General features: G+C 40.0%; 1 protein-coding gene across 1 annotated transcript in view; it reads right to left on the bottom strand.

The window, feature by feature from the left end:
* The window catches only part of LOC306863237 (A-type potassium channel modulatory protein DPP6-like), a gene marked incomplete at both ends in the record, with an annotated part of 182,326 nt that extends 156,003 nt beyond the window's left edge, over positions 1 to 26,323 (bottom strand). Inside the window, one exon of the mRNA XM_079406481.1 lies at positions 26,267 to 26,323. Within this exon, the coding sequence (XP_079262607.1) occupies positions 26,267 to 26,323 (57 nt within the window). The remainder of the gene's footprint in view (positions 1 to 26,266) is intronic.
* Positions 26,324 to 27,686: the final 1,363 nt, after the last annotated feature.

Genomic DNA, 27,686 nt, shown 5'->3' on the forward strand with positions numbered 1-27,686 from the left:
GGACCATCAATATCTTAAGTTTTATACTTCTGTATAGTTCAAGTCTCAAACATAATACTGTTAATAAATTATCACAGCAAAAGTGATTCACTAGTTTCTCTGACTTGAATCTGAACTTTAAAAACTGTTGGCTCATTTTAATAGCTGAGAGAAAGCAAAATATCTTTATTATTAATGGTAATTAAGCAACATTTGTTGCACTTTACAAAACACAAGTTATTAACAAAAATATGGAATTCTTAACAGATCCTCAGTCCACAAACATTAAAAAAATGTATGCAGCGTTTTCAAAAATCTCCGTTTTCATGTGTCAAAAACGCCGGAGTAGTTAAAAAGACAGGCGCAAACAATAGCAAAAGTTATGCGTTTTAAAAGAAAAACGCACTAGTGTAAATGTAGCCTAAGGCGCTTTCGCACTGCATAGTTCTAAGAACTCAGTTCTAGGAACTAGCCAGCAGGGTGGTTCTAGAACTAATTTCACCTTCAGACAATTTTCTTGGTTGCATTTGCACCAGCAGCAGGAACTCTGAAGCGGCCGATAGTTGCGTCTTTATTCGCAGCATTTACAAACATGAACAACCGGTGAATGGAGAATGCCGTGATCTGAGCTTTTCTTGTTGTGTGTCTGACCGCCATGTTCTTTATCGCTGTTTTCCATGTTCGTGGAGAAATTTTTACATGGCTTTTTAAAAATGCCGGGTAGCCGCTATTTCATATGTGTTTGGCCAATCACCCTTACCAAAAAGTATTGGTAACATATTATTTTAGGGTCTCTTAACTAGTTGCTTAATAGCATGCCATTTATTAGTACTAATTAAGCACATATTAATGCCTTATTCTACATGACCTTATAATACATTCCTAATCCTACCCAATACCTAAACTTAACAATTACCATACAGTGTTAATTTTGTCGATGAAGACGACGACGAAAAATATTCGTCAATTAACCTTTTTTCTGTGACTAAAGGTCATTGCACACTGAGTCCGAAATGTTCGCATGCGTTTTTCTGTTTTTTCGTATTCCACATCCTTTCCTATCAAAATGCATGCTACGGATGCGAAAATGCAGAAAATCGAACCTGATCCGAATTTTATGGATCCTATAGGCTAAGTTAACTGTCTTGTCTTTCAAAATGTGCGTCTCTATCATAGCATAAGGGGCGTTTTCTTATCTAGTCTCAGTATAGCAGCCGCAGTGGACGGATAGGCTATCAAAACGAGAACTACCGATCTGAAACAATGGCCTCAGCACCCAAAGGGTTAGGGACTGGGTGACCAGACGTCACGTTTTTCCCGGGAGTCACAATTTGTTGTCGATTAACTTAAAGTTAGTGAAGGCGCGATAGGCGATAGTGCTCTCTCTTCTTCTCTCTCACTTATTCAGTTCTCATACAGTGCGCGATCAGTTCTCAGTGCTCAAATACAGCAGTCCAAATGTCTATCGTGTAGAGTCAGAGTATCTCACGTAAATTCTGTCGGTTATGGCTTAAGTCATAACGATCCTGAAGTCCACGATCATCTCCACTGTTTTGAGCGTGTTGAGCTCCAGGTTGTTAAGACTGCACCAGACAGCCAGTTCCTTAACCTCCTGTCTGTAAGCAGACTCGTCACCATCCTGGATGAGGCCGATCAGTGTGGTGTCATCTGCAAACTTCAGGAGCTTGACAGAGGAGTCTTTAGATATGCAGTCGTTGGTGTAGAGGGAGCAGAGCAGTGGGGAGAGAACGCAGCCCTGATGAGCAGAAGTAATAGATCCTCTTCTGAATATTATTAATTGCCATTAGGATATGTCCCAAAAGCCTTCAAACTGGCTGTTATTAAGCCTCTCAATAAAAAAACACAACTTCACCCCAAATAATTAATTAATTACAGACCGATCTCGAATCTTCCTTTTCTGTCAAAGATATTAGAAAAGGTAGTATCATAACAACTATGTTCCTTCTTAGAGAAAAATTATATATGTGAGGATTTCCAGTCAGGTTTTAGACCATATCATAGTACTGAGACTGATCTCATTAGAATTAAAAACGACTTGCTTTTTTCATCTGATCATGGTTGTATCTCTCTATTAGTGATACTGGATCTTAGCGCCACGTTTGACACTATCGACCACAGCATTCTTTTAAATAGACTAGAAAAGTATGTTGGTATTAGAGGAAGTGCACTGGCATGGTTCAAATCGTACTTATCTGACCGCCATCAATTTGTGGCAGTAAATTAAGAGGTATCATACCAATCACAAGTACAGTATGGAGTACCTCAAGGCTCAGTACTTGGCCCCTTACTTTTCACGCTTTACATGTTACCCTTGGGAGATATCATTAGGAAACATGGTGTTAGCTTTCACTGATATGCTGATGATACCCAGCTCTATATTTCTTCGCGACCTGATGAAACTTACCAATTTGCAAAACTAACGGAATGTATAGTTGATATCAAAAACTGGATGACTAGCAATTTCTTACTGCTAAATTCTGAAAAAACAGAGAGGTTAATTATTGGACCAAAAACTTTTGCATGTAATAACCTAGATCACTGTCTAATACTCGATGGCTGCACTGTAAATTCTTCGTCATCAGTTTGGATCCTAGGCGTACTTTTTGATAGCAATCTTTCCTTCGAAAAACGTGTTTCTAGCATTTGTAAAACTGCATTTTTCCGTCTTAAAAATATATCTAAATTATGACCTATGCTCTCAATGTCAAATGCAGAAACATTAATTCATTAATTCATGACCTCGAGGCTAGATTATTGTAATGATTTATTGGGTGGTTGCTCTGCACATTTAATAAACTCCAGCTGGTTCAAAATGCAGCAGCTAGAGTTCTTACTAAAACCAGGAAGTATGACCACATTAGCCCGGTTCTGTCAACACTGCACTGGCTCCCTATTAAACATCATATACATTTTAAGATCTTGCTAATTGCCTATAAAGCTCTGAATGGATTGGCACCTCAGTATTTGAGTGAGCTCTTATCGCATTATAGTCCTTCAAGTCTTCTGCGATCTCAAAACTCTGGCCATTTGATAATACCTAGAATATCAAAATCAACTGCAGGCAGGAGATCGTTTTCCTATTTAGCGCCCAAACTCTGGAACAATCTACCTAACACTGTTCGGGAAGCAGACACACTCTGTCATTTTAAATCTAGATTAAAGACCCATCTCTTTAACCTGGTTTACACATAATACACTATCGCATTTCTATAATTCAAATCCGTTAAAGGATTGTTAGGCTGCATTAATTAGGTCAACCAGAACCGGGAACACTTCCCAAAACACCTGATGCCACCCAGATCCAGACTGTATCCAGATCAGATGATGGATCAGCACCTAGACATGACCTCTACAACCAGGACACCTAGATGAGCCCCAGATACTGATCCCCAGTGAAGACCCTGACTCCAAGACAGCCATCGGGACAAGACCACAGGAACCAGATGAGTCCTTTGAACAATCTGATTCTGCTTTAGCCTAGATTTAGACTGCTGATTTTGTCTGGCCAGAGGAGAATGACACTATTTTGACAAACTATTTCCCCGTCTAAATACCGTAAAGCTGATATAAAAACCACCCAGCTTTATATCAAGCCGATGTAAAGCTGCTTTGACACAATTTGCATTGTTAAAAGCGCAAATAATACAAATAATATTGACTTGACTAATATTGACTTGATAGTTCCTATAGAACGGTTTTAGACCCTACTCTGAAGTATGAGCTAATTTAGTTCCTCCAAATGAAGTTCCTAGAACTAAAGCCGTTCCTAGTTCCTGTGGTGCGGAAATGCCAAAAAGCGGGTCTTTCTAGGAACTATACAAAGGTTAATCCAGAACGAAAGCAACACACTCTTTAAAACAACACACTTTAAAAACAACACACTTGCGAGGACATTAAAAAAAACTGGAAAGGATGTAAACACAAGGACCAGTGCAGAGAGTCTAACCATCCCTGACAAACATATGAATCAGTTTCATTCATTTAACAAATATTTAAATGTGTATGAACTAGGGGTTGCATAAACTAGTTGAGTAGTCGACTACTGTAACCACTAGTCGGTGCTGTGAGTGTGAGTGCTTGTTTCATCGAGACGGGGGTAGCTGCAGCCTGGAGCAATGGGCGTGCTGAAAGGAGGCGTTCCGAAAGGTGAATCAGTACAACAAAATCTACCCCTAACCCTACCCCCACACCCTGACAGACAGCTTTGTCGACCAATCATTAAGACCTTTCTCCACGCCTCTACCTTTTGGCACGCCCTAACCTTTCGCCACGCCCATTGCTCAAGCCTGCAGTTATCCCTACTTGGTTTCATCTGCTTCGCAGTGTTTTGATCCAGAGATTCAGAACTCTTTCAGACAATGCATAATAGCACCTCCTACCTAGAGACCTAATTATTGCAAACATTGGGCTATCAATGTTATAAACAGTTGTTGACACAAACTGTTCTTTTATGGTAACATAAACCATACAGTAAGTACTCAAGTAACTCAGGTATTGTTTTGAAAAGTAAAAGACTAGCAGAAATTAGTGGTCGTGCAACCGCTAGCATGCTGTAGAATGCTGTTAAGCACTACATTGTGTAAAAGGCTCTAATAAAATCATCATAAAATGACCCCCCCCCCCCCCCCCCCCCCAAAAAAAAAAACAATCCAGTAGCCCCTAAATGCAGAACACAAGATCCAGGGGGAGTGGTTGGATCCACATCTAGGGGGTGGAGATTGGTAGTTTTAGGGGTGGAGATGAGTGGGTTTAGGGATCAGGGGGTGGAGATGGGTATGTATAGGTATATGTAAGGTGGGAGGAGTTGGATCTGTATCCAACCACACCCCCTGGATCTTGTGTTCTGCAGTGAGGACCATCTCCAAAAATCCCATTGTTTCTTTTAAGCAATTCTTCAAAAACTGCTCTAATGACTATGGTGATGAATGGGAGCAATATTTTCACCCTTCCAGTAACACACTCTCTTCTGCCCACAAATCTGAGACCACACTCAACACATGCTGCTATTAGAAATGTAAGAACACTCTGCCATTTGATTTGGCAGCCAGCAAAGACATAAAATGAGCAAAGGATAAGAGAGAGAAGAAGAGAGGAATACAGTTCCTCTTCAGGAACTTGAGCTGCGTTGACGACGCTTTGGGGAACGCCTACAGCGTAACCGGCTCTGAATACCAATCAAATCTGTCCAGAAAATGGGAAGGGATGTCACGGGCGAGGTGACATAATGACCAGCTGGTAATGGAACAGGAGGTACATACTCTCTTAAGAAAGGAGGCCATCGAGGTGGTTCCTCCTCTCTCTCGAGAGAGTCCGGGTTCTACAGCCGGTACTTCATAGGTCCAAAGAAGGATGGAGGGTTGCGTCCCATTTTAGATCTGAGGCATCTGAACCACTCAGTCAGCAGACTGAGGTTCAAGATGTTCACACTCAGGCAGGTCCGAGGACTGGTTTGTCGCGATCGATCTAAAGGACGCATACTTCCACGTCTCCATTCTTCCCTCTCACAGGAGGATCCTGAGGTTTGCTTTCGGGGGCGAAGCTTACCAGTATCGGGTACTTCTTTTCGGCCTAGCACTCTCACCCCGCACTTTCACGAAGTGTGAGACTGCGGGGCGTCCGCATACTCAATTACATCGACGACTGGTTGATTCTCGCTCAGTCAGAGCGGAGGGCGGTTCAGCATTGAGATGCTGTTCTCGCCCACATGAAAGTGTTGGGGTTAAGACTAAATGCCACAAAAAGTGTTATTTCTCCAGTACAGAGAACCACTTATCTTGGGGTGGTGTGGGATTCGACCACGATGCAGGCACGTATGTCTCCTGCTCGGATCGAGTCGATCCTCACAGAAGTCGGGAGAGTGAGAGAAGGCCAGTCACTCACTGTAAAGCAGTTTCAGAGACTGCTGGGTCTGATGGCGGCTGCGTCCAACATTTTACCTATTGGCCTGCTGTACATGAGACCCCTACAGTGGTGGCTCAAGACCAAGGGGTTCTCCCCGAGGGGAAACCCGCTTCGCATGATCAAGGTCACGCAGCGGTGCCTACGTGCCTTGGACATGTGGAGACAACCTTGGTTCTTGTCCCAGGGCCTGGTGTTGGGAGCTCCTTGTCGCTGCGTAACGCTAGCGACGGACGTATTCCTCACTGGGTGGGGAGCAGTCATGAGTGGCCACCCTGCCCACGGTCGGTGGAGAGGTCGTCATCTCGCCTGGCACATCAACAGGCTCGAGATGTTGGCCGTGTTTCAGGCTCTGAAACACTTTCTCCCAGACCTGAGAGGATGCTTCACACCGAGGTGGTGGAAGATTTGAGAGGAGAGTGTTTGGCCAGGCTCAGGTGGACCTCTTCGCTACTCAGGAGACAGCGCAATGTCCCCTCTGGTACTCTCTACGTCATCCAGCTCCCCTGGTGCTGGATGCCATGGTACAGACGTGGCTGAGGCTGCATCTGTACGCCTTTCCCCCAATCGCTCTGCTCCCCGGAGTTCTGGAGAGAGTGCGCCGGGACGGACACCGGCTGCTATTGGTAACCCCGTTCTGGCCGGGCCGAGTATGGTTCTCGGACCTGATTTTCCTCCTCGACGGCTCCCCTTGGGAGATTCCAGTCAGGAGGGATCTCCTCTCACAGGCAGGAGGCACCCTTGTGCACCCCTGCCCAGAGTTATGGAAGCTGTGGGTGTGGCCCCTGAGGGGGCACAGCTGATAGCTTTCGGTCTCTCAACCGAGGTTGTTGAGACTATTCTCCAGTCCAGAGCTCCCTCTACGAGGAAACTGTACGCCCTGAAGTGGAGACTCTTCACTTCGTGGTGCGGAGATCGCCAGCTCGACCCAGTTAACTGCCCAGTAGGTACAGTGCTGGAGTTCCTGCAGGCTCAACTCTCCGCAGGGTTAGCCCACTCCACCGTGAAGGTCTATGTGGCAGCAATTTCTGCTTACCACACCCCTCTTGGTGGATTGACAATGGGCGCACAACCCCTAGTTACACGTTTCCTCTGTAACTAGGCCTCCGGTACGGTCCCGGGTCCCACCTTGGGACTTGGCTGTGGTGCTGAACGCTCTCTGTAGGCCTCCCTTCGAGCCTATCGAGGAGATCTCACTCTGAAGACCGTGTTTCTTCTGGCGATGGCATCTCTGAAGAGAGTGGGGGACCTGCAGGCCCTTTCAGTGGCCCCTACCCATTTGAACTTTGCGCCTGGTATGGCCAAAGCCTTTCTATACCCTCGTGCAGGGTATGTCCCCAAGGTTCCTTCTGTCACACCACAGCCTGTCGTACTGCAGGCCCTTAGTCCTCCTCCCTTTCAGGATTCTGACCAGCTGAAGCTAAACCGTATGTGTCCAGTATGTCCACAGAGCTGCCATGTGGAGAAGGACGGACCAGTTGCTAGTGTGCTACGGTCCTCCTAAGAGAGGTCTGCCTGCTTCCAAGCAGACCCTCGGTCAGTGGATTGTGGATGCCATTCACATGGCTTATGAGTCTTCTGACCTCCCCTCGCCGATGGGAGTCAGGGCTCATTCCACTAGGAGTGTGGCGGCCTCCATGGCCTTTCTCGCAGGTGTCCCTATTCAGGACATCTGCAACGCTGCGGGTTGGTCCACACCTCCGACCTTCTTCAGATTCTATGGCCTGGACATGCGAGCCACTCCAGGCTCTTCCGTTCTCTTGCCCTAGCTGTGCTCCTCTTTGGACACACAGGGCAGGGGTGTGGAAGTCTGGTGCCATTGGTATCTCTTTCCCCAAAGCGTCGTCGCCGCAGCTCGAGTTCCTGAAGAGGAACGTCTTAGGTTACTTATGTAACCCCAGTTCCTCGAGGGAATGAGACTCTGTGTCACGGGGCCACACTTCCATGCCAGCGCTTGCTTCATTCTAGAAGCTGATGCCGGTTTCACCGCACATGCTTTTATACCAGCTGGTCATTACGTCACCTCGCCCGTGAAGTCCCTTCCCATTTTCTGGACAGATTTGATTGGTATTCAAAGCCGGTTACGCTGTAGGCGTTCCCCAAAGCGTCGTCGACGCAGCGTCTTGTTCCCTCGAGGAACTGGGGTTACATACGTAACCTAAGACGTTTTTATCTCATCTAAGCTTTACCACCAGCTCTGGCTGTCTGGTAAAAAAGTAGCTGTTGTTGGGCAGAGGGCAATGCCCATGATGCATTGCACTGATGGCCAGATTCCAATCTATGGTCTCATCAAGGTGTAGAACCCAAAGGCTCTTTTGATCATAACTGCGGCGGGGACAAACATTCCCTCAAAACAGAGTGTGCTAAAGAATCTTCACAATTCTCTCTTATCCTTGATCCGTGGACACTGCAAAGCTACAAATTAAACAAACAAACAAAAAAAACTCCTGATAATTTCCACCAAATGTCCCTCAAATGCTGTAATTATCTCCATCTGTGTGCCATTTCAGAGCTGTTTTGTTCAGGCCATGAACGTACAGGAAAATGAATCTGAAGAAGCTTTTGGTAACATATGCACAATGGAATAGTAAATCCAGTCATCTTAAAGTAAAAGTCTAGGTTAATAATCAATAAACGACATCCTTTGACATTCTGTTGATTACACAGAAAATAATTTCAACCCATCTCTCAGTTGTAAAAACACACAAAAAGGCACAACAGAGGTTTATGAGGGTTTAAACACAGAAATGTGCAGGTAGTATATTTGCTACAGCATTTTTGGGTTGTTGACATTTCAAGCAGTGACCTACAATGTGACATGCCAAACTATATACTAAATTTTTCTAAAACTATATTCAGCAAATTTTAAACTTTGCGTAATTATTTTATATGCAGTTAAATGACTTCTTTTTAACTGAGATTAAATAGAATTTGTCCTTTAAAAGAGTAATTTGTATATCACAGGTCTGCCAAGTGCACTGCCAAAAGGTTTAAAAAGAAGTTAAACAAAAAAATTAATGTTGAAAAAATGGACATTGTGTGTCAACTATCTTTGCATGCAAGTACTAAACCAGGTTGTGTACATACATTTGCTCAATGTTAGTAATACTGTAGGTTCCATGCACATGAAACGGACAATTGTTAGGCTTCAAAAACAAAACAAAACCATTAGAGAGATAGCAGGAACATTAGGAGTGGCCAAATCAACAGTTTGGTACATTCTGAGAAAAAACGAATGAACGTGAGCTCAGTAACAAAAAGGCCTGGACGTTCACTGAGGACAACAGTGGTGGGTGATCGGAGAATCCTCTCCATGGTGAAGAAAACCCCTTTCACAACATCCAGTCAAGAACACTCTCCAGGTAGTCGTGTCACTGTCAAAGTCTACAATCAAGGTGCAAACAATTAATGCCAGATTAGACTTTGCCAAAAAAAAAGCATCTAAAAAAGTCAGTCCGCTTCTAGAAAAGCATTCTTTGGACGGCTGAAATTAAGATCAACCCGGAAGAAAAAAGTATGGAGAAGACTTGATACAGCTCAAAATCAAACCATACAACATCATATGTGAAACATGGTGGAGCGGTGTGATGGTATGAGCATGCACGGCTTCCAGTGGCACTGGGTTACTGGTGTTTTTTTGTTTTTTTTATTCATTTAGCTGACGCTTTTATTCAAAGCGACTTACAATTGCTATATATGTCAGAGGTCGCACACCTCTGGAGCAACTAGGGGGTTAAGTGTCTTGCTCAGGGACACATTGGTGTCTCACAGTGGATTCGAACCCAGGTCTCTCACAACAAAGGCATGTGTCTTATCCACTGCGCCATCACCACCCACCCTGCGCCATGGTGTTTATTGATGACGTGACAAAAGACAGAAGCAGCCGGAAGAATTCTGAAGTGTATAGCGATATAATCTCTGCCCAGATTCAGTCAAATGGCGCAAAGTTGATTGGGTGACGCTTCATAGTACAAATGGATGATGAACCAAAACATACTGCAAAAGCAACCCAGTTTTTGAAGGTAAAAAAGTGGAATATTCTGCAATGGCCAAGTCAATCTCCTGATTTCATGCATCCGATTAAGCATGCATTTCACTTGCTGAAGACAAAACTAAAGACAGAAAGACCCACAAACTGAAGTCAGCTGTAGTAAAGGCCTGGCAAAGCATCACAAAGGAGGAAACCCAGTCTTTGGAGATGCCCATGAGTTCCAGACTTAAGGTAGTTATTGCTTGCAAAGGATTCTCAAAAAAATATAAAAAATTAACATTTTATTTATGATTATATTTATTTGTCCAACTACATGTGAGCCCCTGAAAATCGGATATGCCCATATGATTGTAAAGCGCTTTGGGTGTAGAGTAATACACAATAAAGCGCTATATTTTGTTCAACTCCTTGAACTAAAGCTTAAAGGTTGCACTTCAATTTCATCTTGATTGTTTTATTTTTAATTCTGTTCTGGTGGCATACAGAGCCACAATTATGAAAACTGTGTCAGTGTCCAAATATGGACCTGACTGAATGAGAGAATGTCTATACAAGCCTAAACAAATCTATGAGTGACAGATACAGAGAGTTTGTGTAAATAAATCAGGCTAGGCTCTCTGAGGATAGTGGATCTGTCTTGAGTCAACATGCGGGCTCTAATACCAAGCCTCTCTCTGAAGGGTAGGAGCTGCCCCAGGAGAGAGGGCACACGCACCCTGCCAAACACACATCCCACTGTCTGCTCCTTCTGTTCATTACAGAACAGCCTGACAGTAACAGAGCTTGCAAGGAACCCTGAGTCATTCATGCATGTTCTTTTACACCATCTACTCCAGTTTACACTGACAAAGGCCAAAGTATTACAACAAAATAAGTATGAAGATATTCTGGCATGACATCCACATCCCAAGACCTTATTAAAATATAGGATTGAAAAATATCTGCAAACCAGTGGTGTAGTCGGGGCCATACGCAAGTATATGCCATATGCTTACTTTTTTCCTCGGGCTGTTTGCGTATTACGACTTCTAAGGATCAATATTTGCATATACCCTCGGTATACCCACTTGTTTTGTTCCTTTGCAAGTCCGTAATCTACTGTAGCTTCCTCTATAATGGTGTCCCATACAGTTGTGTGAAACTCGTGATTCTTTGTTATAATTGGTGCATTATCACTTCAGTCATTCTAACGTTTCCCACCCATCATCGACTGAATGAGCGTGTCCACTGCATTTAGAGAACTCCCTCCACTCAATGCCGCTTTTGTTTTTCACCTATGAGCAGGGAGAGCCTACTGGCCATCGGGAGCACTGGACATTCCGGACATGCCAGCTGCGCGCAATGTAAAGTGATAAACAGCGCAAGTCGCTTCATCCATTCAGATGTGACACAGAATTATTATTATAGTCGTGTGATATATGAGAACATTAAAGGTTCTGTAGTGATGCTGGCTGAAAACAGCCACGACAATGTAAACTGCATAAAAAGATATACTAAAACTGCATACAAATATAAACTTTATAAACATAAAAAGGAAAACACCAATACATAGGCTTGTCAATTCAGCACCATAGTAATTAACCATGGTTTTACTTCTTGTGACCACCATCTTACTAATACTAATTATAAGCAAGAACATGAACACATGAGGGGGAGGAAAGGATGACAGAATTTATTGGAAGTAGGCCTACATTTTCTGCATTCTAGCTCAAAATCATTGCTTTATTGTCAAGTGCATTTCTATCTGACAAAAAATGCATTTGCTTTGAAATCAGTAATATCCATCATTATTTGTTTCTGTCTTGTTTTATTTATTAATTTATTTACTCCAATTGAAGGCCCTATAACCCAGAAAATACATTCATGGGGGAAATTGTGGGCCGGATATGTCCAGGGCCAAATTTGAACCCCAGTCCAGCCCTGCCTACACGTAAAATCTCCTTGCAGGAAGTATAATTCCCTTCCTAATTAATACAATCAGTGTATAAATGCATAAAATAAAACATTAAATTCCGATCTGTGAAGCACTTTTCACAATGAATATAATTCCAAAGAAACTTGATGAAATTATACAGAACTGTAATAATGTGGTCCACAGATGGGCTGGAACAACCAGGAAGTCATGCTGTAGACCACTCGAAAAATAATCTATCGACCAATTTAGAGTGCACTGTATTGACATTACTAAATTACTATATACATTACTAATAAACCAACACCAAAATATAAATATTATATATATATATATATATTTGCTGGTGGTGGAGGGACGGGGGGTTGGGGGCGACTGGGTAATAGTGAACCACTTTTTTTCTTTAGAACTACACCACTGCTGCAAACACAAACAGAGGTCTGTCATGCAAAGTTGCACTCTCTTGGTTTTATTAAATCCAATTATCCAATTACGCCCTTGAGGGAAGCTGGCATTTCAAAATAAATGCCATCTAAATGAATCCACAGCTCCTGGATAACTAAACAGCCTGTTGATTGTCATTATTTAAACGCGCATTCAAAACATTCTGGTGACATTTTAGCAGCCAGTACAATTGAGACTGCGTGCCATTAATTGCTAGGGAGGAACCAATCAGGATTTTTACAGCCAATACAGATAATTTCATTTCATTTCATTTATTTATTTGTTTACTCTGCTCTGTCATATCCACTTATATTTAAGCTACGATATCTGCCTCAGGACAATAATAATATAAAAAAAAAAAACGCATACATTGCTTCATATCAAATTGATAATATTTAATCAATACATAGGTGTAAATGTCAGGTTTGTGAACTGATTTATTTTTATTTAATTATTATTTGTCATACAATATATTTGTAATTATTATTTGTCATACTATATATTTGTCAATTCATTATTTGTTTTATTTGTAATACAGTATACAGTAAATATTGTAAATGCAATTATGCAATTAACAAATACATTCCCTACCTATTCATTTAGTTCCTCTTTTATTTGTTGTTTAATGATTAGAACACTCTGTGGGAGAGCTGATAAGAGAGTGTATGGAGAGCAAGTCTGAGTCTGAACAGCTTCTGCCTTTAATTCCATTTGCTATAATAATCACATTGGTGATAACGTGAAAGTAATATGGATGGTTTAAAGGGCTCGTCTCTTCAAGACTTAATTGGTTTATGTGATTGGTCAAGGTTAGAGACCAAAGACTGTGTACATACTAGGGCTGCCCCCTAATAGTCGACCAGAAGAGGCTTGCTTGAGTCGCTTAGTCGCAGAAAAAAAATAAAAAAAATTCCACAGGCGAAGTCACGCAGTCTGTGACTTACATATCGTTAACGGCTAGTCTATGGTAATACAGTACATCGGGCAGGACATCCAAACGCTCACCTATAATTTATGGACCTCAAATATGGCTTATCATCTGAAATATGTAAGTATTACTTTACATGGCCGCTCAATCTAATGTTAACCTTGAGAAATGTGCGCTATTGAAGTGTCTGTGCGTGTGAGTGTGGAAGCTGAACAGTAGCGCTCACTGCAGGACAGATAGAGGCGCCGGTGAGCTCACTTGCTTTTAAAATACTCTGACATTTTTGGTCATACAGATAAGAGTAATACATCTTTTAAATCTGTAAAGACTTTACATTTATTTGTGTGCACTCACAATAACAACAAAATGCGCTTTTGTAAAATAATGAAAGCAAACACGGTGCTTTCTGCCGTCTCGGTCAGTGAACTTGAGCGCGAAACTCCATGTATATATTTGCTTTACAGACATTAAAATATATAACTATAGAGAGTGAAATGTCTACTTTCAAATGAACCAATTCAAATGGAAGACAAATTATCAGATTATGTAATCCATATGAAACTACACATTAGATGACGCGTTAGTATCACCAACTTCATCTCTAAAGCCTAAAACAAAGAAAGCACTAGTTTATCAAATTATTCAAATATTAATGCAGTCTCCTTACTGTTTTTCCCTGACACGTTCATAATTATTACTTCAGATGGTGTGCTGTGGCAAGCTTTTGCGTGTGCTTGAGTGATGTAGGCATTTAAAGGCACATTATGATTTAAATGGTTTATTAATAAATGTGCTATTATTCGACTAATGCTTAAAATGAACGACTACTAGTCGACCAGAAAAATCAGTAGAGGGCAGCCCTAGTACATACTGATTCCGATCAGCAGCCAATCAACCAGAACATCCCTATTAATTCCCTACTACCTATTTAAGTATTAATGCTTCTTATATTATTGTCCTACTACATTCTTCAATTGTGTTGTGTCACATTACTTATGTTAAAGGGATAGTTCACCCAAAAATGAAAATTATGTCATTAATTACTCACCCTCATGTCGTTCCAAACCCTTAAGACCTTCGTTCATCTTGAGAAAACAAATTATGATATTTTTTATTAAATCCACATGCTTTTTGACCCTACATAGACCGGCAAGGGAAGGCATTTTTATTTCTAAAGCACATTTATAACAAAAGCTGCGGACCAAAGTGCTGTACAATCTAAAAACATAAAATGATCAAATACAAGCCGACAAGGAGGCACAAAACAATAAAATAGATAAGCTGACAAGAGGACACCCTGAATAATAAGATTACATTGATCCAAAAGCCCGAGAGAAGTGAAGATTTAAAGGAATCAACATCGGACAACGGTCTAATGTGTACCAGCAGATCGTTCCACAGTTGTGGAGCAGCAACAGAGAAGGCACAATCTCCTTTTATCTTAAAATGTGACCGTGGCACAGTCAGCATCAAACCTTAAGTGCCTAGAGCATTTCCAGTTTACAAGAAGATCAGAAATGTACTGTGGAGCCTGGCCATTTAGCCCCTTACACACATACCATGCTATTCAACCGGCAACCAATAAAGTGAAGCCAGAACAGGTGAAATGTGTTCCCTCTCTCTAGTTTCAGTAAGTAGTAAGACAGCAACGCAACTACCACTTTCAAGGCCCAGAAAGGTCGTAAGCACATCATTAGAATAGTCCATCAGTGGTTCAACCATCATTTTATGAAGCTACGAGAATACTTTTTGTGCACAAAGATAATAAAAATAACTTTATTCAACAAATTCTTCTCCTCTGTGTCAGTCTTTGACACGTGTTCATGAGAGTACCATGACGCATACATGTGGTGCTGCTAATGCAGGAGCCGGTGTTCTGACGTAGAACCTGGATGCGCTGTGCCTTGTTTACAAGTAGAGGAATGCACAAGTACGCATTATGGCACTTGTAATGATGAGTCAACGGAGTGAGGATCCATTTGCAGCTTTTAATAAAATATAGACACAGTTGTACAGGCGTGGTCGATCAACAGTAAAAATGGTTATCAGAGGCGAGACAAAGGCAGAGTAATAAGGGAAATAATCGGGGCAGGCAGCAAACAGAGTAAACGGCAGTCCAAACAACAGAGCAAGAGGGACAAGGGCAGGAAGCAAACAATCCAAAAATGAGAGAAACTGTCCAGGTTAAACACAGTAATCCATTAGAGAAGATAGTAACGCTCAGAAATGTCAGCCGGGGCAAAACAAGACTATGTGAAGAGTGAGTGTAAGACAGAAGCCGTTTCTCAATATGCGTTCTTGTCTGTACTTGTGTTCTTGTGGACTTGGGAAACATCATCAGTACTGTTCCAATTCAAAGTTCACATCGATCCAAGTACAGTTCAAATCCCCGGATGAGTCCTTGCTCCGCCCCTTTTATCAAGGATGCATCCAGAGGTGACTTGTGCAAACTTGAGGCAGCCAGGTATCCCAGAATGCATTTTGCACCAATCAGCGAGCGTTAATTAATGGCGGAGGGGAAAATCGCAAAAGTTCAAAATATTACTATTATTGTGTCATGAAATGCTGCTCTAAGAGTATTTCAGGCAAGAAATGTAGTTGTTTAAAACTCAAATCTGCGGTTTATTTATAAAGAAAGCGCCTATTTGAAAATTAGTTTCGCCGATTTCGGAGACGTGAGTTCCAGGCGATCACCGGGCGCTCAGTGCTCATGTATCCGCCGAGAGCAGCCTCACCGCGCCTAGTCCTTCTGACATCTGCTGCTGGTCTGATATCTCAGTGGTTAAACATGAGATAAAATTTATTTTGGGTAAATCTAACACGCAATCTTTGGTCTCATGAATCTATTGTTTCTTCCAGGTCATATCGTTTTGGTTGAGCACAAAGTTATTTTTCATAAATTATTTATTTATTAATCGTAATACAATGCTTACTTTGTTAATGTGACTGATTTGTTTGCTTTTGTCTTTATTTCCTATTACACAAGTCTCTTATACTTTACTTTTATAATGGCTATTATTGTTCATTAAAATTGACATTTAACAAAAAAGGCAAAAAAGTTGTGCTTGTCATATTACATTTTATTATACATAGAGTGAATCAGAGTATATGGGCACATATTACCTAAACCCAATATTACTGTTTTGTATTTTTAAAATGAAAACGAAAAGAGAGTTGTGTTTGATATTTTGAAGAAAATGAAAAGGCAGTGGTGTTTGATATCATTTCGTTTTATTGTGATGCGTGTACGCGTTGCATGAACCGCATTTTTTTGTGGCTATTAATATTTTAAATGAAACAGAAAAGAGGCAACGCTGTTTGATATAATATTTAGTTTCACTGTAATGTATGTACGTTCCCTGAACTACATTTTTGCGGCTATTAATATGTTTACATGAAAACAAAAAGAAGCAGTGGTGTTTGATATATTTCGTCGTATTGTAATATAGTGTAGATAACTTAGGCGAGCTGACTGATGTTATCAAGTCCACTGCTGTTCCATTTGCAGAATTACCAGACTTGTGTCCTCCCATCCTCGGGAGTTCGCAATCCCGAGTCGAACTTGCGAAGTCCGAACTACAGAGGACGCAAGTCCGAACTTTGCGTACTTGGCATTGAGAAACGGTCAGAGGCTTAAGCAGTTCCGGCAACAAACTGCAGGTGAGTTCGTAATCAGTGCCAGGTACAGGGTGATAGGAAATGGAGTTTAGAGGGACGATCAGGGGCAGGGCTCCAGACTGTGACCAAATGGTCGCATTTTGTGAAAGTTTCATCTTTCCAAAGTTGATTTCGCAGCACTGATACAGCACAGAGCTGCGAGATCCAGTGAGAAGCATTTCAATTCGCCACACAATGAATAAGGTTGCTGCGAGATGTTGTGAGAATCATTCAAATTCTGCACAGAAATCTCACACTGACGTAGAAAACCAGAAGCAGTAACACTAACTATAACCATGGTGTTGTGGCAGAAATTGTCAAATTTTATTACATTATTCATTTCAGGGTTTGTACAACCTTTTGAGGGAGAAATTCAAGCAATTTTCAATGGATTTCAAGCATTTCACACAACTGTTTCCAGCACTTTAAAGCTCCAAAATGGTCAAATTTGAATATTATTTTCATGTAAAATTAAAAAATACATCAAATCACCATTAGGCTATAACCTGTAGATAGAACAAAAAATGAAACTGTACAACTGTACTCTTGAATTTTTTCTATGAAATTGCAGAAGTTTATTTTTAATTTTTTATCAAGTGTACCATTGCATTTTTTGCATCTTGAGAAAAATATTTATGTGTTCTGTATCCTTCTTTGTTTTTTTTTTTGTTTTTTTACTTTTTCCTGTTTGAAAGATAAATGAGCCTTTAAATCTCCCTTGTAAATGCTTTACAAGGTATAAATAGTCCTCACTTTAGATGAGCTCACAAAAACAGATGGCTGGCAACTACTAAATGTTTTATAACTACCTAACACACTGAGCAACTATTATCATGTGTCTAAATAATAAGATTCATAAATATACATTTAAATAGTTTATTAATCATTTACTTACACATTCTAAATAATCTTATGAACCACTGACAACTCCTAAATAATTGGTTTGTAAATAACTAAATAATTTAGAAATGATAAATTGATCATTAAAGTATGAAAATATTTACTAATGCTTAAATAATGATTCATAGTTGCAGTTATTATAAAGTGTTACCAAAATTATAAATATTATAATATTAATTATATAAATTAAATGATAAAATCACTATTATAAAATATATAATAAATTTCAGTTTTGCTCTCTTTTTTGTGTGTATGAAGTAAGAAAAGTCACAAAGTGCTTCGGAAATTTTTTCTTCAATTTGCGACTACATCACACATAATCACTGAAGTTGTTGGTCAGTTCCATATAAGACTATCGAAGAATAATGGTATATTTAACAAGAGTTCAATATATACCTTTTCTACATAAAACTGTTACTATATATATATATATATATGTGTGTGTGTGTGTGTGTGTGAGACCCTGGACCACAAAACCAGTCATAAGGGTCAATTTTATGAAATTGAGATTTATACATTATCTGAAATAAATAAGCTTTTCATTGTTGTATGTTTTGTTAGGATAGGACAATATTTGGCTGAGATACAACTATGTGAAAACCTGGAATGTGAGTGTGCAAAAAAAATCTAAATATTGAGAAAATCGCATTTAAAGTTGTCTAAATGAAGTTCTTAGCAATGCATAATTCTAATCAAAAATAAAGTTTTGATATATTTACAGTAGGAACTTTACAAAATATCTTCATGGAACATGATCTTTACTTAATGTCCTAATCATGTTTTGCATAAAAGAAAAAATCTCTAATTTTGACCCATACAATCTATTTTTGGCTATTGCTTCAAATATATGCCAGCGACTTAAGACTGGTTTTGTGGTCTAGAGTCATATTTGTCATATCCCTCTAAAGGGAAGGAAAGGGAAAGGGAAGTGGTGTGTGGTCAAGTATGGTTACCCATACTCGGAATTTGTGCTCTGCATTTAACCCATCCAAGTGTACACACAGTAGTGAACATACACCCGGAGCAGTGGGCAGGCAATGGGGAGCAGTTGAGGGTTCGGTGCCTTGCTCAAGAGTCTCACCTCAGTCATGGTATTGAGGGTGGAGAGAGTGTTGGTTATTCACTCCCCCCACCTACAATCCCTGCCGGACCTGAGACTCGAACCCACGACTTTTGGGTTACAAGTCCAACTCTCTATCCATTAGGCCACGACTGCCCCCATCAATAAATGAAGAAGAAATACTTAAAAGAATTAAATGAAAAGAATATTGCACATTGTAATTTCTATGAGTTAAGTCTATTTATTATCAAAGCATTTGTCAGTAATACAGTTAAAATGGGGATTATATGTGAATGATTGCATTGCAGGCTGATTTAATATGTGCCCCTAAATTTTTGGCTTGTGCTCCTAAAAATTCTCAGTCAGGGTCTACAGTGCTCCAAGTAAAAATAGTTAGTCTGGATCCCTGAGGGGGAACCACAGAGGCTGGATTCGTTACAGTATTGTCACGAACGCGTGTCGAAAACTGACATAGAAGAGAAGAAAATGTTGAATAAAACTATTAGTTTTGTTTTCTTTGTGCACAAAAATTATTTTTGTAGCTTCATAAAATAAAGGTTGAACCACTGATGTCACATGGACTATTTTGACTATGTCCTTACTATCTTTCTCGGCTTTGAAAATGGTAGTTGTGTTGCTGCCTAAAGCTCTCAGATTTCATCAAAAATATCAATTTGTGTTCCGAAGATGAATGAAGGACATACAGGTTTGGAACAATATAAGGGTGAGTAATTCTCTTCCAGTGACACGGCTTCAGTGTGGAAAGGTCTGAAAGACATCACCAATTACAAGACACCATCCCCCAGCACTGTGGAGAATCAACAACTGGCAGACGATCTTAATGAGTTCTATTGTAGGTTTGAAAAAAACATAATTCACACCTCCTGCAACCCCCTTCTCCCCCACACCTGAACTGCAGATAAGAGCTAGATGACGTGCGCCAGGTCTTCAAAAAGAACGAGAAGGAAGGCACCAGGCCCAGACGGTGTGACACCAGCCTGTCTGAAATCCTGTGCTGACCAGCTGGCCCCCATCTTCACACAGATATTCAACAGATCACTGGAGTTGTGTGAAGTCCCCTCATGCTTCAAACGCACCACCATAATTCCCATCCCAAAGAAACACAAGATTACAGGACTTAACGACTACAGACCTTTGGCTCTAACATCTGTGGTCATGAAGTCATTTGAAAAACTCATTTTGGCTTATCTGAAGGACATCACTGGACCCTTACTGGACCCCCTGCAGTTTGCCTACAGAGCAAACAGGTCTGTGGATGATGCAGTCAACATGGGACTGCATTACATACTGAAACACATGGACAGACCAGGGACTTATGTGAGGATCTTATTTGTGGACTTCAGCTCGGCCTTTAACACTATCATTCCAGACCTCCTCCTGCCCAAACTAACTCAGCTCTCCGTCCCCACCTCTGTTTGTCAGTGGATCAACAGCTTCCTGACAGACAGGCAGCAGCTAGTGAGGCTGGGAAAATACACATCCAGCACCCTCAGGGCTGTGTTCTCTCCCCACTGCTCTTCTCCCTGTACATGAACGACTGCACATCTAAAGACCCCTCTGTCAAGCTCCTGAAATTAGCAGGACGGTGACAAGTCTGTTTATAGTTCAAGTTCAAGCTGAGCTTTATTGTCATTCCGCTACATGTGGGGTCATACAGTGGAACGAAATGTCATGCCTCGCAGGACCACGGTGCTACATAAATACAGACATACAACAATGAAGTAAAAAACACTATAAACCTATACACAACTAACCTACTGACAGATTTGAACTATAAGTATACTATATATATATATATATATATATATATATATATATATATATATATATATATATACCCTATACAAACTAAAAAATAAAAGATAAAAAATACAAACTATATGAATGCTTCACAAATACTGTACATGTGCAAGGAGAACATTATTAAAAAAAAATAATAAAAAAAATAATGGACAAATATACAAAAATGGACAATGTGCCAAATAGCACAAACACAATATACAGAGAGAGGATTTAAAGAATAGGACATTTATAGACAGGAGGTTAAGGAGCTGGCTGTGGTGCAGTCTTAACAACCTGGAGCTGATTGTGGACTTCAGTAGAAACCCCCCTGCTCTCCCTCCACTCACCATCATGAACAGCACTGTGACTGCAGTGGAGTCATTCAGGTTCCTGGGCAGCACCATCTCTCAGGACCTGAAGTGGGACGTTCACATTGACTCTATTGTGAAAAAGGCCCAGCAGGGGTTGTACTTCCTTCACCAGCTGAGGAAGTTCAACCTGGACTTGCTGAAACAGTTCTACTCCGCCATCGTTGAATCCGTCCTCTGCACTTCTATAACTGTCTGGTTCAGCTCAGCTACCAAATCTGACCTCAGAAGACTACGGAGGATAGCCCGGACTGCTGAGCGAATCATTGGTACAACCCTCTTCAGTCTCCAAGAACTGTACTTATCCAGAGTGCGCAAAAGGGCTGGTAAAATCACTCTGGACCCCTCACATCCAGCACACTCCCTCTTTGAACTGTTACCGTCTGGTCGACGCTACAGAGCTCTGAGAACCAGAACGACCAGACACAGAAACAGTTTCTTCCCTCGGGCAATCCATCTCATGAACACTTAAACTCTTAACAATAAACTTGAAACACACAACACTATCATACTTTTTATTTTTATTTTACACACACATACTTATTACATTTCAAATTTGCACCTAACATACCTGTACATACCGAATTGTCTATTTTGTATATTGTGTTTGTGCTATTTGGCACATTGTCCATTTTTGTATATTTGTACATTATTTATTTTATTTTTTATTTTTATTTTTTATTATCTGTGTCCTGTCCTGTTGCTGTCATTCTGTCGCACTGTGGAGCTACTGTCACTAAAACAAATTCCTCGTATGTGCAAACATACCTGGCAATAAAGCTCATTCTGATTCTGATTCTGAGTCTGATAAATGACAGAATTTTAATTTTTTTGGATGAACTATGCCTTTAAGGAGTAGTCACATTAACAAAAGTTTGTGGGCAAACAGGTTCATTATAAACAGGGCAGTCATCTATGAAGAAGAGCACATGAAAGTCACTTTCAAACCAAGCAGCTTTGTGTTGGTCAATGCTGCAAATCCACTGTAAAATCTGTGCATACTTTAGCTTTTTTTTATAAATTCATATTTATACAGTAATTAAATAAATTATATGGAAACGCATAACATCAGAGTACAAACATCAAATCCAGTCGAAGTTAAAACATATCCATATATAACATATTGCTTAAAGGGACAGTTCACCCAAAAACAAAAATTCTGTCATCATGTACTCACCCTCAAGTTGCTTTAAACCTGTAACAGCAACCAAACAGCAGTTTCTGCTCCCCACTGACTTTCACAAATGTTTCCCATCAGACTATGGAAGTCTTTAGGGACCAACAACTGTTTACCCACATTCTTTAAAATATCTTCTTTTGTGCTCAACAGAAGAAAGCAACTCAGACAGACAGGTTCAAGGGTGAGTAAATGATGACAGAATTTTTGTTTTTCTTGAGAGACTGAGCTGCCTTATAAATAAAATTGTTCAAGACTATACGAAATTCTGCACACTGCACAAAGCACAGCAAAAATGGTTTGTATACCTACATTTGTTTTGCAGTTGATATGAAACGGACTTAAACCCATCACTTCTGAACACCAGCACCACTCGGCTGTATGCTCATAAAACCTCATAAAAGACATTTTGCTGAGATTTAGAAAAATCCACCTGTCACCTCAAAGTGATGCACTATTATAATCTTATTTCGTCCTACCATTTGCACCACCGCCCACTGGCAGCTGGCATTTGTCTTGTGAGTGATGGTGATTTTGCGGGTTTATTAATTTAAGGAAATAAATGGTCACTCACACACAAGGCTTGAGCGGGTCAGGGGCTGTTTGTGTGTGTGCAAGTATGAGCTATCGAATGAATGAACCCATGAGTGTGTGTTTATGTGTTTGTGTGTGTGATTATAGGCTGAAACAGCCTTGCTCCTGTAGCAGTGCCAGGAGAGCATACCTCGTCTCGGCCTATACATCAGTGTGATCTACCACACATTACTGGATAATTGGATCCATCTTTTGGCCACAGACAAGCATGTGAGCGAATTAATTTATGTGTTATAATTATGTGTGTTTGAATGTATACAAAACACTTATACCCTCTGGGTCTGTTGTTTACTATTATTTAAATCCTCACAATAACAATGTAGTCCGAGACATGGCCTGGCAAGTTGTGCACATTTTCTGAGGTTGCTAAAAGCATTAAAGGGTATCTCTTCCATGTCTGTCCACGGTTTTGTCCTAACCAGGCACAACATGACAAGCAACACATTTTGCAGGTACTTGGTTTCTATGTTGCTGCTTTGCCTCAGGTAGCCTTGTCCAATTTATTGGACCTAAGTAGTGCTTCTCATCTACAGAAACATCAAACATGGACAAAAAGAGACTGATCATGTAAGTTTAAAAAAAGACACTTTATGACAAATCGTTTATAAAAAGCATGAAGCATCATGCAAATCGTGAACATTTATTTTCTTAGTTTTATGCTCATCATTTGCAGTTCCGTGCATGGCATGAGAGCCGTGTTTTATCATTCAAGTAAGTTTTAGCATTCAACGATTCTGTGTTTCTCAAGATCATATTTCCAATGAATATTCGCAAACTGCATCGCAAAATTGTGCAGTCGGAACCACAGCTCTCGACCTATGATTACAAGCAGTTTCTTGATGTGAACTTGCATAGATCATAAGCAAGGTACAGTAACATTCAGTACAAGCCTTATCTTTTATTGCCTAAACGAATAGCATTCTATGTCTGGTAAAACATCAAGAGAATGAAAGTGGCTTTTTTGAAGGGTGCGCAGATATGAATGTGCTCTAGTACCCCAGAGGAACCACAAAGTACAATGTAAGAGGGAACCTGCATTTTTAATAAAACAACTTTTGAAAAAGTGAAACAGTGGAGAACAGAAATAGTAGTCCTCATAAACAGTATTTAATTACAGCAATAATCTGACATTCATACGTTCTCAAACCAATTAATGAGCCGAAGTAATTACTCTACCATGCGTGATGTCCTTAATGACAGTCCAACATTATTGCATCAACATTGTTCGAATGACTGATGTGCAAAAAAGTCACTACGGTTTAGGGAAAAGGTCGTGACTAGCTTATTTTCCCCAATGAAGCATCGTACTATAGTAAAGAAGCAAGCTACGTTACTGTATGGGAAACACATCCCTGACTGGCTTGGTTTTGTGACAACACATTTCAGCATTCACTGGGGACAGACAAATTACTAGACACTGGAATCTTCTTATATCGTACATACGAAACAGTTCAAGAGAAATTATGACTGTGTCAGCATGTTCAGGTCTGTATGTGAGCATACTCAAAGGCATCATTGATAAATGGTTAAAGATTTTGCAGCTGCATAACTCCCTTTTGCACAGCTACATTAGCAGCTTTCTCCTTCTATCCTCGAAATGCTATTACTTCTCCATTAAACCGAACCGCAACTAGAAATAAAAAATATATGGCGGCATAAGAACAGTCTGTTTCTGCACTTCATTATTATGGCAGTCAATTGATGCTGTATTCTTAATTAAGCAATTAAATGACAGTTAGTCGCATATCAATATTTGCCGAAAAGCCCCGAAAATAAAGATGAAGAACTGAAAGAGATTACATTGTTCTGGCAGACAAATAAAACACGGATAGAAAAAAAGATGTAGAAGTCAATATATTGTTTGTTTTACTCCTGTCCCATTGAACAAAAATTCATCACAGGCCGCACAGTAATCTATTTTACAATCGAGTAAGTCAATTTGTCCAAGTAATACAAGAACAGGACATGTTATTGTATTCAGCTTGTGCTATTTTCTATTTGTTGGTCATCATACACATTAAGATTCACACCTTTGGCTGTTCTATTGTGTTTTATCATTATCAGCATCTAGCGACATGAGATAAGACACTATCAACTAAAACGTAGTTTAAGCTGCAATTCAGCAAGCTGTTTTTGAGTACAAGAATATCTAACTATAGACTCACAAAAACATGAAGGGTGCTCTTCAAGCTTGAACTGCTCCAATGGCAGGAAAACCCATTATAGAATCAGGTTACGGGACATGATTGCATCATGTTGTTGCACATTATTTTAGAACTGCCTCTACATTAACCTGTTAAATTGACAGGCCTAATTATTATGGGTATTTTTAAACTGTATTCAGATTCTGCATGACTTTTGATGTAAATATCAACTTTGCTCTTGGGGTGATTATTGCCTTTGGGAAACAGTAGAAGAACAGAAGATCTACTGTTCCTGTTTGTCAAAGTTTGCCTGCCCTTGACGTGTCCACCTGCTCCCACCTTTCATACTGCTTTTCCTGCACTGCACTTTGTTCCTGTCAGGATTGCCTGTGGCTGTTTCGGTACCTGCTTCCACTCTTTCTCTCTTGAAATCAAGCACCGACATTCACTGTTGGGGTAGTCAAGCTACTATTTTGAAAAAAGAGGGAAGCAATGTGATTTAAGCAGTTCATGTGGAAGATCAAAATATGTATGAATCAAGAATAATCAATGTGAATATAGCCATTTATGTATCAAGTTATTCTACTATTATAATCATGTAGAGGCCTGCAGAAGAATGGAATGTGCAAACGTATGGTTTAAGGTAAAACTACACATCATGTTTTGACATGATAAGGTCATTGTCTCTGATGATAAACTCTAATTCTGGCATCAAAACCTCAAGATTTTGAGAGTGATTCTTCACAGCAATGGCGGAAGCCACCACATTTACACTGGGAAAGAAGAAATATTATATAATTTAAAAACCATACTGTGGCAAATATGATCTCTGGTCATCATCATTAGGTATATTTTTTGTCAATAATATATATATATGTGTGTGTGTGTTTGTTTGTTTTTTGGCTAGGAAACAGACAATATGTGAGGGACACACAAAAATATAATAATTTAAAAATAATTCTGACAATATGTAATCATTAATAGTAGTTTAATTAATATTGTATCAGCTATCTTGGTAATGTTAGGAAATTAAATTTACTTTAAGAATCTTTCCAGTTAAAAGTATTGTGAAAATCAGAATAAACGTATTATATGCACGTAAGAATGTGAACTTCCAGCTGACAGAATCTGATCACTTTAAGCTAGGCTACTTTAAACTAGTAATCGCTATACCTTCTGCTTGAAGAATTAGTGGTCAAGAAATCTTCTGTCAATAATTTCTGGTGCGTATGCTACACATAACATTTAAGACAATTCCGCAGATAAAACTTTTTCTGTCATATATACAAAATCACCTCACGTTCAGCTAAAGCAATTTACCTCTTGAAATTAATAAAGTATATACTATATATCTCTGTCCAGTAAAATGTAAAAAAAATCACTTCAGTACCTGATCTTGCTGTTGAGCTGCTTTGGTCGATATATTTGACTCCTTTGCTGTGGTCATGATAACAAATTACCACAGACAGCAAGAGACATTCAGTTTGTGACGAGACCGCTGACGGTTACACAGAGGAGAGAAGATGCTGAAGGGAAAAATGCAGCAAAATCCCAGAGAGACGTGAGATTTGAGACTCGTTCTTCAGAGGATTGGTGCGCCACTGTTGCTAAATTACACAGAGAAAGAGAGAGAGAAGTGAAGGAAACGGACACAGAGAACACCGATCACTGCCTGGAAACCGACACAGATAGACTACGAGTGCAGCACACACGCTTTTCTCATCCCCCTTCACACGCTTGCCGCCTTTTTCACCCCCCGCCTCCATGCTCTAAGCGCGCACACACGCGCGTGACTGCTGCCTTTTCACCTTCTGCCTAAAGCTTTAGCAAATGAAAAAATGTGGTAAGCGTGAGCATACGCGAGTTCTTTTTTTCTGTTCGTATATGACGGTATGTCATTATATTACAGAATGTGTATTAATGTATATAAGGTTGCACGGCTACGGACAGGGGTATAAGATATTTTTAAAATGTGTTTTCTAGCTGCTCTATATACAAATATGAAGCAATGTATTTTCATTTCGGATCAGCTTAGTCTTCCACGGTTTCAATGGCCATTACTGATCCGCAATGGATTATTGTAGAATCCGTTCAAACTGTTTCATTTTGTTTGTTGTAGTTATGATTGAAAGTTAATAGCATGCCAATGGTTTGTCAGTCTTCACTGGTCTATTGGCCTGGCCAACCATACTGGGCAGCAAAATGTTGAATCCCTTTTATAATAAGCAAACCAGTTTATGCTAAACTGTTCTACATCGTTATATGTGATATTTAGACTTTTATTATGAATTAGTCAAATTCAGTTCACAAATCAGTCTGAATGATTCAACCTGACTGATTTCAAATTATATTTTAATATTATCTCAAATGACTGTTAAGGTCATTGAAAAGTTATGCAAGTTGGTCATAAATTGTGGGAAACCTGAATGCAGAAATAAGACCATTTACCAAAATCAAGAATGCAATAATGTGTCTAAATAAGTTCTTGCTTGTCTGGTGATTCTGACTTAGTCATACAGGAGACACATCATCAAATACCTTGTTAAATTTTCAGTTCTTAATAAAATTAATATGATCCATTGTCATGGATAAAAACTGACCAGGCAAACATTTCAGGTCTAACCAATATTGTTCAATTCGGAACAATCCAGTTGGTACGCCATTCTAAATGTTAATTAATTCTCCTCAAGGTCTCTGCTGTTCTGCTTTTTGAACATGCTTTGCCTTCTCTGTTAATTAAGGGCAAAAGGCAAAGTGTGTTCTTTTCACCATGCAGGCAAATTATTCTGGAATCCCCAAAGGCATCTGAT

The sequence above is a fragment of the Barbus barbus genome (assembly GCF_936440315.1).
Source record: "Barbus barbus genome assembly, chromosome: 44".
Lineage (NCBI taxonomy): Eukaryota > Metazoa > Chordata > Actinopteri > Cypriniformes > Cyprinidae > Barbus > Barbus barbus.